At 37.1% G+C, this 17,055-nt stretch overlaps 1 protein-coding gene across 2 annotated transcripts in view; it reads right to left on the bottom strand.

Moving 5' to 3' along the window:
• The window catches only part of GABRB2 (gamma-aminobutyric acid type A receptor subunit beta2), a gene marked incomplete at both ends in the record, with an annotated part of 293,646 nt that overhangs the window by 54,635 nt on the left and 221,956 nt on the right, over positions 1-17,055 (bottom strand). For both annotated transcript variants that reach the window (XM_082835206.1, XM_082835207.1), the window contains one exon: positions 1,610-1,747. In XM_082835206.1, the coding sequence (XP_082691332.1) occupies positions 1,610-1,747 (138 nt within the window). The remainder of the gene's footprint in view (positions 1-1,609; positions 1,748-17,055) is intronic.

Raw genomic sequence — 17,055 nt, 5'->3', positions numbered from 1 at the left:
TTTAAAACATCATCGTTATCAATCAATATTTATAGGATACTTTTCTTTAAAGGCCCACAAACAGTTTGTGTATCTTTCCTAAACTCAATTTTAGCTCCTGGTGAAGGGCATTTTCTTCTGCAAAAGTGGTCTGAGAAAACAGGGCTTTTAATTAGCAGGACTTACTCAGTGTTAAATATATTCCACACTCATCAGTAATTGAAAGAATTCCAGCTCTTCCCTCCTCAGCCTCCTACACTGAATCAAAGGTTCTCATTCTCTGCAACTGTGATGACAAGACAATTTGAGACAGTCCCTTGGTTCCCCCTTTAACTGTTTCTCAGCAAGTCCATCCTGTACATTTATGTATATAAGAATAAGGCTGCACACTCTGATTATAGGGAAAGAAATCTCTTCACAAGCCCCAGGATGCATTTTAAGGCGAGGATCAGTGGCAAGGCTGCAGTTAGTGCAGCAAATCCCTGAAATTTTGTGAAGGTTTTCATGTGTATGCAGTAATTTTTCTAATTTCATTGCTTCCATCAAAGTTTTAAAAGGATTCCTGACCCACCAAAAGGTGGAGAGTCACTTTTCCTGAGCAATGTTTGTGGGAGATATAACTAAGAATCAGACTCTTGAAGCTGGGTCTTTTGATGGTGTGGACCTGGGGAATTACATTTTAAATGAGATATGTAACAGTCTTATAACCTAAAAGAGTCACATTGACAAATGGTGTGTGTGTGTGTGTGTGTGTGTGTGTGTGTGTGTGTGTGTGTGCGGGGGGGATATTCTTACTAACTGAAAGCCTTGTCTAGCCCTCTTGGACTGAAGCAAGTATATTAATATTAAAGTAAAAATATTTTAAGTAGAAACTCATTTCTATAGTGTCTCGGGGGTTCAAAGAACCTCAAACCTAAGAAAAGTTTCTGTTGTTTCTTTTGCAAAGCTGGAAGCTATTTTGTATTCTTGCTTGAAGTAGTTTTCAGGGACAGGAAGTGCCTGAGTCCTTCGCAGACAATTCAAAATCTACAGTTACCGTATCAGCTATTTCTGTGCTTGGGGAATTCATTTCAATAAGAAAAATATAAAGAGGGATATTCCTGTGGACTTATTTTTCTTTTAATGAGTATGGAGCAAATTACTGCATTCCTGGGCTTTTTTGTTAAAAATCTGTGCTGATGAAAACGAGTCTGACCTCAATACTGGAAGAATAAGAATGGTAAATGTATCAGGATAATCTCAACATCTGGAAAAGATTTTAGCTCCAAAACAGTAGGTAAGGCTACGTAAAGAAAGTCCTACCCTTTGAGAAAAATGTGAAGTCCTCCCACCCTACTGTGTTTAGAGAATTTCACTGTGGTCAGACTTGAGTGAACTATGACCTGGCTGTCCTCAGTATGTTTCAAGGAATTATGATAGTACATGAGAGACATTTGCTTTGTTGGGGGTGCCTTCTTGAAAGTAAATGGATGGGTTCCAAATGGGCTTGCTGGGGAACTGAGCATTTTCAGCAGATCTAAGTCTTCCAGAGTCCCCATCCTTCCCTGGGACCTGATCCTGATATAAGTGAACCCTTTTGGCAAAATATAATAAAGCCCCTTTTCTCTTAACTATTTGCCCTGATACAAACCTGTGGAAAAAACAACCTTCTTGGTGATAAGTTTATAATCTACAATAGAGAACTGTGGAAGTTCAATCTTGGTTACTCCTGTTACTGCATTATCATCCCCACGCCAGTAAAACTCAATGTCATCAGTTGTATATCCATCTGTAAAAGGAAACACACAAACACATAGACAGATACACACAAAAAAAGAAAAACAAAATAGAAAAAAGTAACTGTTTAGGAAATGAACTGTATAAACGATAATAGCTACAGCTAAAGGTTATTATGTGTTAGGTATCACGCCAAGCACCTTAAGTATATTACTATCTTTAATCCTCACAATAATCCCATTGGGGAAGTATAATTAGGCTCACATGAGGCAACAAAGGCTTAGAGAAATTAACAGCTTATATTAAGTCTTGTAACTAGGAAGTGGTATCGTTGGGACTTGAACCTAGGTTTATCTGATTATGAACCTCATTCTCTCAAACAGCATCACATTATCACATAACCTTGGGTTGTACTCTAAGAGAAGACAAAAGAAGAGAAAAATCATTTAAGTTATCAGTACAGTATTAAATGGTACCAAACCCTCCCCCTGCCAATACAAAATATCTGAATTACAAAATATTTGGATTTTAAGTCGGAAGAGAAGTGATTATGAAGAAGTGAGTCATTAATTTTTTAACATTCATAGACATGATCTCCAAATTTGATTTTGCAGCATATCTAAACCCCCCAAAAAATGCCCTAAAAATTCAAAACAACATATAATTTCCAGCAGTTTTAAGCAGTAAGTACAAATGTAGAGTGTACACCGCAAATGCACAGTGCATTTAGGGGGTCTGGCTCCATTCATCCAACAATTACTTATTGAGCACCTACTATGCTTGTCAGTGCAGTTGCTGGGGATAGGACTCTGCACAATAAAAACATGACCTCTTTTATAATGATCCTTTCAATCCATGGGGTAGAGTGGGACAAACACACGTATTCTAATTAGTAAGCACACATATAACTGCAGTGAATAAACACATATTATATTGCAAACAATGCTGTACAGGGAAGCATGCAATGAAATCCAGTGAATACCAATACTTTACAAACTCACGCATCCCCCACAAGTCCCCCCAAAAGCATTCGTTATATTTGTATATCACATTTATCTCTTCAAAGAACATTTGCACCCAGATAGCTGAATCTTTACGAGTCTAGGAGGCAGGCAGCACAGAGAATCTCCTCCAATTTCAAAAGCAATAGCGCCAATGAGAAAACTGCTTAAGTTTCTGTCTTTTGACATGTAACTAGTTAGTGTAACACTGAGGATTTGAACAACAATTCTTTGATTCTTAGCTCTTATGTTTTCCAAAAAACCACATTTCTTCCAAAGAGAGAAAGTCATATCTCCAAAAAAGTGGAAGCAAATTATTTTTCAAAGAACTACAATACCCTCAATTTGAGAATCTATATCAACCATAGCATAGCTCAGGCGTTGTCTTAACTTTTCTAGAAATCTGAAGTTTTCTTTATTCAAGAGTAGCCATCTTTATCTGATAATAGATATAGAGATTTTTTGGAAGCGTTTTTGAAAACTTGAACTTGCAGTTCCCTAACAATAGGCTTTTGGATAATAGCTAATGATTTTCAAAAGGGTTATTTACTTGCAAACATCATAAATTGTAATAAAGATGGTGGAGTTTAAATAGATTATAGACAACCAGCATTTTTATTAGCATGATCTCACTTAGAGCCTTTGTTTTGTTAGAGAATGTCTTTCTTCATAGAAAACTAGATTTAAAAGTAAATTACTCTTGGCTTTAAAGGAAACCCCAGGTATTAAGTGAATGACACAGCAAGCTGATTCTCAGATAAGAGCTCTCACTCCTTATTAATCTACTCCATTAATATTCGCTACCTAAACCTAAGAACTCAGGTGTCTGTCCCAAAGTATAACTGCTCTTTTTCTAAGATGGCAACTTTCTTAATGTGGCCATGGGAACTCTCAGAGTCCAGAACTTCAACTCAAATTAAGTCGCATTTGTCATTGGTTATCTGTACACATCTCTCAGTTATGAAATTGTTTAGAGTCAATGGCAACCGCACCATTCATAAAACAGTTTAAAATAAAAAAGAGGGTCAACTTATTCCTAGAATCAAGCTAGATACTTAGAAATGTATTGTAAAATTGAATCTGTGTATAAACAAAAAAAGGTATTTATGAAACAAGGAGGCAATAGTTTTCTAGAATGCAGCCATCTTCGAAAGAAGAGAACAAGGGAAAAGTCAACTCACTACTGCCAATAGAGGACTAAGTATAAACTAGTGAAGGGTGTGTTTCTGGTCCTCCAGCTTCCTTTCCTCAGTATTTAGCTTCTTTTATTCATCACTACAAATCTTGTAACAGAAGCTCTCTGTAGGCAGAGGCATGGGAATATCAATGGCATTTCAATACAGCTGTAGAGGAGATGCCTAATGGGTATTTAATAGGTAGAAACATTACAATAAAATACAGACTTCTGTCAAAAAGCCAGATATTTGACACAGTGTTTGCCAGATAATACCTGGCAGAGAATAGGTACTTGGGATAAATTATTGAATTAATACAAGAATTATTTAATATACATGTGGATTTGGACAATGGTTGTTTATCCAGATGCTTGGCAATGTGAAGGTATTCATCATGTTAAAATCTCTGTCTCTTGCTCCTAGCACAGTACCTGGCACATAGTCGGCATTAAATAAATATCTTCTGAGTGAATTAAAAAAAATTCACCCAATGATAACATAACCCTTGAGAATAATCCAAAAATCCTTCATTATATATTTTTCCTTATGTATTAGTTGGGCAAGCTACCTAGCTTCTCTGTCCTCCATTTTCTCATCTGAAAATTAGGATAATATTAGTAATAGCTACTTCACAGAGCAGTTATGCCAGAAAAATAAGTTGTTCCTTGTAAAATACTTTAGAAAAGTAGCTGGTAGATAGTACTCAAAAAAGTTAGCTAATACCTTCTCTTTAAATAAGAATTATTTACCATTGCAACAAAAAGAATAAAACACCTAGGACTAAACCTACCTAAGGAGACAAAAGACCTGTATGCAGAAAACTATAAAACACTGAGGAAAGAAATTAAAGATGATACAAATAGATGGAGAGATATACTATGTTCTTGGATTGGAAGAATCAACATTGTGAAAATGACTCTACTACCCAAAGCAATCTACAGATTCAATGCAATCCCTATCAAATTACCAATGGCATTTTTTACAGAACTAGAGCAAAAAATCTTAAAATTTGTATGGAGACACAAAAGACCCTGAATAGCCAAAGCCGTCTTGAGAAAGAAAAATGGAGCTGGAGGAATCAGGCTCCCAGACTTCAGACTATACTACAAAGCTACAGTCATCAAGACAGTATGGTACTGGTACAAAAAGAGAAATATAGATCAATGGAACAGGATAGAAAGCCCAGAGATAAGCCCACACACATATGGTCACCTTATCTTTGACAAAGGAGGCAAGAATATACAATGGAGAAAGGACAGTCTCTTCAATAAGTGGTGCTGGGAAAACTGGACAGCTACATGTAAAAGAATGAAATTAGAACACTCCCAAACACCATATGCAAAAATAAACTCAAAATGGATTAAAGACCCAAATGTAAGGCCAGACACTATAAAACTCTTAGAGGAAAACATAGGCAGAACACTCTATGACATAAATAACAGCAAGATCCTTTTTGACCCACCTCCTAGAGAAATGGAAATAAAAACAAAAATAAACAAATGAGACCTAAGGAAGCTTAAAAGCTTTTGCACAGCAAAGGAAACCATAAACAAGATGAAAATACAACCCTCAGAATGGGAGAAAATATTTGCAAATAAAGCAACTGACAAAAGATTAATTTCCAAAATTTATAAGCAGCTCATGCAGCTCAATAACAAAAAAACAAACAACCCAATCCAAAAATGGGCAGAAGACCTAAACAGACATTTCTCCAAAGAATATAAACAGATTGCTAACAAACACATGAAAGAATGCTCAACATCATTAATCATTAGAGAAATGCAGATCAAAACTGCAATGAGATATCATCTTACACCAGTCAGAATGGCCATCATCAAAAACTCTACAAACAATAAATGTTAGAGAGGGTGTGGAGAAAAGGGAACCCTCTTGAAATGTTGGTGGGAATGTAAATTGATACAGCCACTATGGAGAATAGTATGGAGGTTCCTTAAAAAACTAAAAATAGAACTAGCATACGACCCAGCAATCCCACTACTGGGCCTATACCCTGAGAAAACCATAATTCAAAAAGAGTCATGTACCACAATGTTCATTGCAGCTCTACTTACAATAGCCAGGACATGGAAGCAACCTAAGCAACCTAAGATGAATGGATAAAGAAGATGTGGCACATATATACAATGGAATATTACTCAGCCATAAAAAGAAACGAAATTGAGTTATTTGTAGTGAGGTGGATGGACCATAGCATCTCTCATACAGAGTGAAGTAAGTAAGAAAGAGAAAAACAAATACCGTATGCTAACACATATATATGGAATCTAAAAAAAAAAAAAAGGTCATGAAGAACCTAGGGGCAGGAGGGGAATAAAGATGCAGACCTACTAGAGAATGGAGTTGACCACATGGGGAGGGGGAGGGGTAAGCTGGGACAAAGTGAGAGACTGGGATGGACATATATGGACTACCAAGGGTAAAACCGATAGCTAGTGGGAAGCAGCCGCATAGCACAGGGAGATCAGCTCGGTGCTTTGTGACCACCTAGAGGGGTGGGATAGGGAGGGTGGGAGGGAGGGAGATGCAAGACGGAAGAGATATGGGGATATATGTATATGTATATGTATATGTATAGCTGATTCACTTTGTTATAAAGCAGAAACTAACACACCATTGTAAAGCAATTATATTCCAATAAAAATGTTAAAAAAAATCCTATGATAAACTGTAATGGAAAAGAATATATAAAAATAGAAGGTATATATATATGTGTGTGTGTGTGTGTGTGTGTGTGTGTGTGTGTAACTGAATCACTTTGCTGTATAGCAGAAACTAACATTGTAAATAAATTGTACTTCAATAAAAAAATTAAGAAAACAAACAAAACAAAACAAAAAGAATCTGCCTGCCGATGCTGGGCACATGGGTTTGATCCCTGGTCTGGGAAGATCCCACATGCCATGGAGCAAATAAGTCCATGTGCCACAACTACGGAGTCTGTCCTCTAGAGCCCGTGAGCCACAACTACTGAAGCCGACGCATCTAGAGTCTGTGCTCTGCAACAAGAGAAGCCACCGCAATAAGAAGCCTGTGCACCCCAACAAAGAGTAGCTGAGTAGCCCCCACTTGCCACTACTAGAGAAAGCCGCACACAGCAATGAAGAACCAACACAGCTAAAAATAAATAAATAAATTTAAAAAATAAATAAAATAAAAAATAGAGAAATGCAAATCAAAACTACAATGAGGTATCACCTCACACTGGTCAGAATGGTCATCATCAGAAAATCTGCAAACAATAAATGGTGGAGAGGGTGTGGAGAAAAGGGAACCCTCTTGCACTGTTGGTGTGCATGGAAATTGATACAGCCACTATGGAGAACAGTATGGAGGTTCCTTAAAAAACTAAAAATAGAACTACCATACGACCCAGCAATCCCACTACTGGGCATATACCCTGAGAAACCATAATTCAAAAAGACACATGTATACCAATGTTCATTGCAGCACTATTCACAACAGCCAGGACATGGAAACAACCTAAATGTCCATCAACAGATGAATGGATAAAGAAGATGTGGTACATATATATAATGGAATATTACTCAGCCATAAAAAAACGAAATGGGGTCATTTGTTGAGATGTAGATGGACCTAGAGTCTGTCATACAGAGTGAAGTAAGTCAGAAAGGGAAAAACAGATATAGTATGTTAATGCATATATGTGGAATCTAGAAAAATGGTACAGATGAACCTTGTTTGCAGGGCAGGAATAGAAAGGCAGACGTAGAGAACGGACGTGTGGACACAGAGGGGCAGAAGGGGAGGGTGGGATGAATTGGGAGATTAGGTTTGACATAAATACACTACCGTGTGTTAAATAGATAGCTAGTGGGGACCTGCTGTGCAGGGAGGTCAGCTGGGTGCTCTGTGATGGCCTAGTTGGGTGGGATGGGGGTGAGGGAGGGAGTTCCAAGAGGGAGGGGATATGTGTATGCATATGGCTGATTCACTTCGCTGTGCAGCAGAAACTAACACAACACTGTAAAGCAATTATACTCCAATTTAAAAAAAAACACATTAGAAGGTTATTTTGATGCCTATGATTGTGGAATCTGACACAATGGAGCAGGATATTGTATATGCTCCTTGGCTACTGCTGGTTTTAAAAACCTCAGTCTTCCTGACGTCATTTTGGGTTAACCAAGGACAGAATGTTGCAAATGGAAAGCAAGTATATGCTCTTGCATCATCGATTTCTGTAGATGAAAGACCAACAATCCATAACAGTGCCAGGGTGGTCAAGTTCAAAAGTCAGCTCAATATACTGTGTAGGATTAGCTGAAAGCAGACCTAGTTTTCTTCTTTTCTTTGAATTTTCTCTCAAGGAATATTTAGTGGTCTCTCAATGTAATTAAAAAATAAAACATATGCAAATACATATGACCTGACTTTACATCTGTCATAATAATAATGAGTAAAAAATAATTAGATATCTTTTAAAAGGTATCAGAAGGAGGAGATGCACTGAAGCTCCTCATTAATGTCTTGCAAAATAAATTCATCTTTTATATTTTATTCATGGGATTCCAGAAACTGAGTGATTAAATTATATTGTATTGTTATCATTAAAAACATAATCCACATCAATTCAATTGGCCTATGAATAAACCAAAACACAAATTTATTGGAATTTACCTGGAGGAATTCAAACTGCATGAAATGTTACAAAACCCTGATCAGGAAGGATAAATATGTAAATTTATAAATCTGTATAAGACACAAATGATAGATATTGGTAAATACCTGTACTATATGAGATTTAAGGAGCAAAAATGCCATTTTAAAATCATTTACATAATAACTGAACAGATTCTCACAACTCTTATGTACCTTATTACATAACATGGCATTTAAACAAGTTTTTTTCTCACTTTACTAATAGTTTACGTTTGTTTTGTTATCTACTAAGTAAACGTTACATTTTAGAAGGATACTACTATGCAAAAAATATGAACCTGTAACAAGATATTAAGCAGGGGAGGCTGATGAGAACATTTAGAAGAATTAACTGAATTATCAATGCTACCATATTTTTTCCTAGTGGAAAATTAAAGTGACTTATTATTCTCCTGTTACTTATTTACACTTTGCTCCTCAACTGGACTGTTAAATGTTCTCTGGTAGTTATCCATTTTCTGTCTCCCATTGTATCAACATAGCAATAGTAACATAGTATAACTGACCTTTAAACGACATGGTTTGAACTGCATGGGCCCACTTATACAAGGATTTTTTTCAATAGGAAATACTACAGTACTACACGATCCACGGTTGGTTGAATCCATGGATGTGGAACTGTGGATGCAGAAAAACGTGGGTATGGAGAGCTGACTATAAATTAGAAGGGGATTTTCGACTGTGTTGATGGTTGGGCCCCTAACAGCTACATTGTTCAATGGTCAACTGTACTGCCATTTACAAGAACAAGAATGCAAACATTTTTTTCATGACTAACTCAGTGACCACGATTAGAAGCCTCCACAATCGGAATGGACTCCACTCCATGAAGAGGCCTGTATGTAAGTGCAAAGGTGCAAGACTGAGTACAGTCAATGCTAATTAAAGTTACAGGGATTTTTCAAGAGGGAGAGAGAGAAACTCACTTGTCAGCCACGACTCTTTAAATTCAGCAATGAAAGTGTTCCAAAGACACTCTGAGTGATTGCTCTGACTCCTGGATTGTCTTATTCTTCACTCTGCTCTTTAAGATGGACTGCTAGACACAAATGTTCTGCTGTCAAATCATTTCTAGGCCTCAAGCAGCCCCAGACAATTGGCCTAGGATGGGTCAGACTTGATTACCTAGTGGCATCTTAGTGAGGACACCATCAAGTCATGGCCCAGAATTCGTCCCACATCAAAGATAAACTATCTTTTTGTGCTATTACTGTTTTCAAATTCAAATTGTATGATGTAAGAGAACAGGAAATTGATCATAATCAAGCAAATGTTAGACACTGTACCTTAAAGATCATTCCTTTATTTGGATTTCAATGCAAACTTAGTATTTATTGTCTCTGTATGGGAGCAGGGTGAACTGGTAGCCCTTTCTGCCAGTTTAGCTCTGTGAAGTGTTTCTTATGATTGGAGAGGCTGATGCAATTAAAATAATGGTCCAGGTAAGAGAAACCAACTGAAAAAAAATAATAATAGGCAAAAAGAGTCACCATAACAGTAGCTATGTTTTACAAAGCCCTTCTGTGTCAGGCACTGCCTTAAACTCTATATGTTTTTGTCTTGAAAGGAGAACTAGACTGGGTTATGGCTACCAGGATTCCTCTCCTCCACCCAACCCTGCTTTTTCCATATGCATGAGCCCTAAATCCTGAAGTAATATAGAAAAGTAGGAGAACTTTTAGCTGGAAAAAAAAAAAAAAATAGGCTGGTGCTTCTCAAATTTAATATGCATAGAAATCACCCGGAAACCTTGTTAAAATGCAAACACTGATTAAGTAGGTAGAGACTGAGATTCTGTATTTTTAATAACCTCCCAGGTAGGAAGGATGCTGTTTGTCCATGTACCATCCTCTGGATAGCAAGTGATCAGGAGATTTTATAGAGCAAAAGTCATTTGCCTTGCCATGGGAGTCAGGAAAGGCATGTTTGGTATCTATCCTGACCCAGAGAAGAAGAATGTTTCTTCTGAATAAAGGTTTTATACCTCCAAAATTAAAATATCTTCTCCCAGTTCCACCTCTCTTATAAGGAACAACAGGAGATGTTTCTGATGCTGCCAGTATCCAGGGGTCTGGTTTTCTTTAATAATCTATGACCTATGCTCACCAATAAAGCAATAATAGAAGAGAAAAGGGAGATGGGGCTACCTCTAAAAGTTTCCTGCAAATTTGTCTTCATTCAAGTTTTATTTGAATATTTAATGATATTCGGGCTAAGAAGATTCCACTCTAGCATCAGATGTCTGCATCTTTTATTTACTTTCCTCAACAGACTAGTCAACAACCTTTTAGGTTTCCCCCCTTCCTCTAATCTACACTAAACATGCTGCTATTATTACTTTGTTTACAAACAGGTTGATAATGCTACTTCCATGCCTTAAAAAAAAAAAAAATATGGAGAACTTTTTGATGGCCTTCCCAGTAGACTCAGAATTAAATGCAAATTCTTTGGTCAGGCATTCAAAACTCTATCTTGCAGCCTCATCTTCTGTTATACTTCTTCCTCTTTTAAAGCTTCTATCTTCTGCCCACAGTCTTTAGTAATCCTTTGACCTCCAGGCCTTGGTTCAAATTATTTAAGTTACTTGAAATAGTTTTACCTCTCACATCACATTTCTGTACACTTTCAGGCCTCATCTCAGCTTTCACCTTTCCCAAGACACGTCTCATCTTCCTTCAGTGGGGATCCTTTTCTTTCCTACCCTGAGGTTTCCACAGCACTGTGCTGGAATCCCTGCTCATTGACTAGTTTTGCAATAGAGGATTTGTGAATGTGTTGGTCTCAGCCACTAGAATACGCTGGAGGCTGAAGAACCATGTCTGATAACTTCTCTGTAGCCCCCCTCCTCCTTAATATAGGTAAGACCTTAATACAGGTTTTACCAAGGGTGGCACTTGTACAAGCTTGCTGAACTGAACTGTCAACATGCTACCCATTAGCTGTGGTTCATCAGATCCCTGCTCCCTTTGAGTGCAGCGAACAGATGCCATTTGCTGAATTGCAAGGTGGAAGAATTGCAAACCTGAACATTATTTATGTCTTGGGATGTGTTATTTCCATGCACCAGGCTCCAAATCATTAAAAAGGCAGTGCTACTGGTACCACTCCATAAAAGGGAGCTACCAAGTTAAAGCAAAGGCCCTGTGTTGAAAAAAGAACTTCCCGACATTGCTGATTTTTTTGTTTAACATCTTTATTGGAGTATAAGTGCTTTACAATGGTGTGTTAGTTTCTGCTGTATAACAAAATGAATCAGCTATACATATACAAATATCCCCATATCCCCTCCCTCTTGCGTATCCCTCCTACCCACCATATCCCACCCCTCTAGGAGGCAACAAAGCACCGAGCTGATCTCCCTATGCTATGCAGCTGTTTCCAGCTAGCTATCTAATTTACATTCTGTAGTATATATATGCCCATGACACTCTCTCACTTCGTCCCAGCTTACCCTTCTCCATCCCCGTGTCCTCAAGTCCATTCTCTATGTCTGCGTCCTTATTCCTGTCCTATTCCTTTTTAGATTCCATATATGTGTGTGTGTGTGTGTGTGTGTGTGTGTGTGTGTGTGTGTTAGCATACGGTATTTGTTTTCCTCCTTCTGACTTACTTCACTCTGTTTAACAGACTCTAGGTCCATCCACCTCACTTCAAATAACTCAATTTTGTTTCATTTTATGGCTGAGTAATATTCCATTGTATATATGTGCCACATCTTCTTTATCCATTCATCTGTTGATGGACACTTCGGTTGCTTCCATGTCTTGGCTACTGTAAATAGAGTGGCAATGAACATTGTGGTACATGACTCTTTTTGAACTATGGTTTTCTCAGGGTATATGCCCAGTAGTGGGATTGCTGGGTCATATGGGAGTTCTATTTTTAGTGTTTTAAGGAACTTCCAACTGTTCTCCATAGTGGCTATATCAATTGACATTCCCACCAACAGCGCAAGAGGGTTCCCTTTTCTCCACACCCTCTCCAGCATTTATTGTTCGTAGATTTTTTGATGATGGCCATTCTAACTGCTGTGAGGTGATACCTCACTGTAGTTTTGATCTGCATTTCTCTGATGATTAGTGATGTTGAGCATCCTTTGATGTATTTGTTGGCAATCTGTATATCTTCTTTGGAGAAATGTCTATTTAGGTCTTCTGCCCATTTTTGGATTGGGTTGTTTGTTTTCTTGATATTGAACTGCATGAACTACTTGTAAATTTTGGAGATTAATCTTTTGTCAGTTGCTTCGTTTGCAAATATTTTCTCCCATTCAGAAGGCTGTCTTTTTCTATTGTTTATGCTTCCCTTTGCTGTGCAAAAGCTTTTAAGTTTCCTTAGGTCTGATTTGTTTATTTTCGTTTTTATTTCCCTTTCTCTAGGAGGTGAGTCAAAAAGGATCTTGCTGTGATTTATGTCATAGAGTGTTCTGCCTATGTTATCTTCTAAGAGTTTTATAGTGTCTGCTATTACATTTAGGCCTTTAATCCATTTTGAGTTTATTTTTGTGTATGGTGTTAGGGAGTGTTCTAATTTCATTCTTTTACATGTAACTGTCCAGTTTTCCCAGGACCACTTATTGAAGAGGCTCTCTTTTCTCCATTGTATATTCTTGCCTCCTTTATCAAAGATAAGGCGACCATATGTGTGTGGGTTTACCTCTGGGTTTTCTATCTGGTTCCATTGATCTATATTTCTGTTTTTGTGCTAGAACCATACTGTCTTGATGACTGTAGCTTTGTAGTATAGTCTGAAGTGAGGGAGCCTGATTCCTCCAGCTCCATTTTTCTTTCTCAAGATTGCTTTGGCTATTTGGGGGTCTTTTGTGTTTCTATACAAATTGTGAAATTTTTTGTTCTAGCTCTGTGAAAAATGCCACTGGTAGTTTCATAGGGATTGTGTTGAATATGTAGATTGTTTTGGGTAGTACAGTCATTTTTACAATATTGATTCTTCCAATCCAAGAAGATGTTATATCTCTCCATCTGTTTGTATCATCTTTAATTTCTTTCATCAGTGTCTTATAGTTTCCTGCATACAGGTCTTTTGTCTCCTTAGGTAGGTTTATTCCTAGATATTTTATTCTTTTTGTTGCAATGGAGAATGGGTATGTTTCCTTAATTTTTCTTTCTGATTGTTCGTTGTAAGTGTATAGGAATGCAAGATATTTCTGTGCATTAATGTTGTAACCTGCTACTTTACAATATTCATTGATTAGCTGTAGTAGTTTTCTGGTAGCATCCTAGGGTTCCCTATGTATAGTATCATGTCATCTGCAAACAGTGACAGATTTCCTTCTTCTTTTATGATTTGGATTCCTTTTATTTCTTTTTCTTCTCTGATTGCTGTAGCTAAAACTTCCAAAACTATGTTGAATAAGAGTGGTGAGTGTGGGCAACATTGTCTTGTTCCTGATCTTAGTGGAAATGGTTTCAGTTTTTCACCATTGAGAACAATGTTGGCCATGGATTTGTCATATATGGCCTTTATTATGTTGAGGTAAGTTCCCTCTATGCCTACTTTCTGGAGGGTTTTTATCATAAATGGGTCAACACCCATTTTTTCAAAAGCTTTTTCTGCATCTATTAAGATTGTCATATGGTTTTTACCCTTCAATTTGTTAATATGGTGTATCACATTGATTGATTTGCATATATTGAAGAATCCTTGCATTCCTGGGATAAACCCCACTTGATCATGGTGTATGCTCCTTTTAATGTGCTGTTGGATTCTGTTTGCTGGTATTTTGTTGAGGATTTTTGCATCTATGTTCATGAGTGATATCAGCCTGTAGTTTTTGTTTTTTGTGACATCTTTGTCTTTTTTTGGTATCAGGGTGATGGTGGCCTTGTAGAATGAGTTTGGGAGTGTTCCTCTCTCTACTATATTTTGGAAGAGTTTGAGAAGGATAGGTGTTAGCTCGTCTCTAAATGTTTCAGAGCATTCTCCTGTGAAGCATCTGCTCTTGAGCTTCTGTTTGTTGGAAGATTTTTAATCACAGTTTTAATTTTAGTACCTGTGATTGGTCCGTTTATATTTTCTATTTCTTCCCGCTTCAGTCTCAGAAGGTTGTGCTTTTCTAAGAATTTGTCCATTTTTTCCAGGCTGTCCATTTTATTGGCATACAGTTGCTTGTAGTAATCTCTCATGATCCTTTGTATTTCTGCAGTGTCAGTTGTTACTTCTCCTTTTTTGTTCCTAATTTTATTGATTTGAGTCCTCACCCTCTTTCTCTTAATGAGTCTGGCTAATGGTTTATTAATTTTGTTTATCTTCTCAAAGAACCAGCTTTCAGTTTTATTGATCTTTGCTGTTGTTTTCTTTGTTTCTATTTCATTTATTTCTGCTCTGATCTTTATGATTTCTTTCCTTGTATGAACTTTGGGTTTTGTTTGTTCTTCTTTCTGTAGTTCCTTTAGGTGTAAGGTCCGGTTGTGTATTTGAGATGTTTCTTGTTTCTTTAGGTAGGCTAGCATTGCTATCCACCTCCCTCTTAGAACTGCTTTTGCCGCATCACATAGGTTGTGGGTCATTGTGTTTTCATTGTCATTTGCTTCTACGTATTTTCTGATTTCCTCTTTGACTTCTCCAGTGATCTTTTGGTTGTTTAGTAGTGTATTATTTAGCTTCCATGTGTTTGTATTTTTTACATTTTTTTTCTGTAATTGATATCTAGTCTTATAGCATTGTGTTCAGAAAAGATATTTGCTACAATTTCAATTTCTTTAACTTTACCAAGGCTTGATTTGTGACCCATGTTATGATCTATCCTAGAGAATGTTCCATGAGCACTTGAGAAGAAAATGTATTCTGTTGTTTTGGGATGGAATATCCTATAAATATCAACTAAGTCCATCTTGTTTAATGTGTCATTTAAAGCTTGCTTTTCCTTATGTATTTTCATTTTGTATGATTTGTCCATTGGTGAGAGTGGGGTGTTAAAGTCCCCTACTATGATTGTGTTACTGTCAATTTCCCCTTTTATGGTTGTTAGCATTTGCCTTATGTATTGAAGTGCTCCTATGTTTGATGCATAAATATTTATAATTGTTATTTTTTCTTCTTGGAATGATCCCTTGATCATTATGTAGTGTCCTTCTTTGTCTCTTGTAATAATCTTGATTTTAAACTCTATTTTGTCTGATATGATAATTGCTACTCCCGCCTTCTTTTGATTTCCCTTTGCATGGAATATCTTTTTCCATCCCCTCACTTTCAGTCTGTATGTGTCCCTAGGTCTGAAGTGGGTCTCTTGTAGACAGCATATATACAGGTCCTGTGTTTGTATCCATTCAGCCAGTCTATGTCTTTTGGTTGGAGCATTTAATCCATTTACATTTAAGGTAGTTATTCACATGTATGTTCCTATTACCATTTTCTTAATTGTTTTGGGTTTGTTATTGTAGGTCTTTTCCTTCTCTTGTGTTTTTGCCTAGAGAAGTTCTTTTAACATTTGTTGTAAAGCTGGATTGGTGGTGCTGAATTCTCTTAGCTCTTGCTTGTCTGTAAAGGTTGTCTGTTGAATCTGAATGAGATCCTTCTGGGTTGACTAAGCTTGGTTGTAGGTTTTTCCCTTTCATTACTTTAACTATGTCCTGCCACTACCTTCTGGCTTGCAGAGCTTCTGCTGAAAGATCAGCTGTTAACCTTATGGGGATTCCCTTGTATATTATTGGTTGCTTTTCCCTTGCTGCAGTTAATATTTTTTCTTTGTACTTAATTTTTGATAGTTTGGATAATATGTGTCTTGGCATGTTTCCTCTTGGATTTATCCCGTATGGGACTCTCTGCACTTCCTGGACTTGAATGACTATTTCCTTTCCCATATTAGGGAAGTTTTCAACTATAATCTCTTCAAATATTTTCTCAGTCCCTTTCTTTTTCTCTTCGTCTTCTGGGACCCCTATAATTCATATTATGGTGCACATTTAATGTTGTCCCAGAGGTCTCTGAGACTGTCCTCAATTTTTTTCATTCATTTTTCTTTATTCTGCCCTGCGGTAGTTATTTCCATTATTTTATCTTCCAGGTCACTTATCCGTTCTTCTGCCTCAGTTATTCTGGTATTGATTCCTTCTAGAGAATTTTTCATTTCATTTATTGTGTTGTTCATCATTGTTTGTTTGCTCTTTAGTTCTTCTAGGTCCTTGTTTAACATTTCTTATATTTTCTCCATTCTAAGATTTGGATCATCTTTACTATCATCACTCTGAATTCTTTTTCAGGCAGACTACCTATTTCCTCTTCAGTTGTTTGGTCTGGTGGGTCTTTACCTTGCTCCTTCAACTGCTGTGTATTTCTCTGTTTTCTCATTTTGCTTAACTTACTGTGTTTTGTGTCTCCTTTTCGCAGGCTGCAGGTTCGTAGTTCCTGTTGTTTTTGATGTCTGCCCCCAGTGTGTAAGGTTGGTTCAGTGCGTTGTATTAGCTTCCTGGTGGAGGGGACTGTTCCTGTGTTCTGGTGGATATGGTAGGATTTGTCTTTCT

This window comes from Leucopleurus acutus, assembly GCF_964270905.1.
Source record: "Leucopleurus acutus genome assembly, chromosome: 3".
Classification (NCBI taxonomy): domain Eukaryota; kingdom Metazoa; phylum Chordata; class Mammalia; order Artiodactyla; family Delphinidae; genus Leucopleurus; species Leucopleurus acutus.
This window is presented reverse-complemented; position numbering and strand designations above follow the sequence as displayed.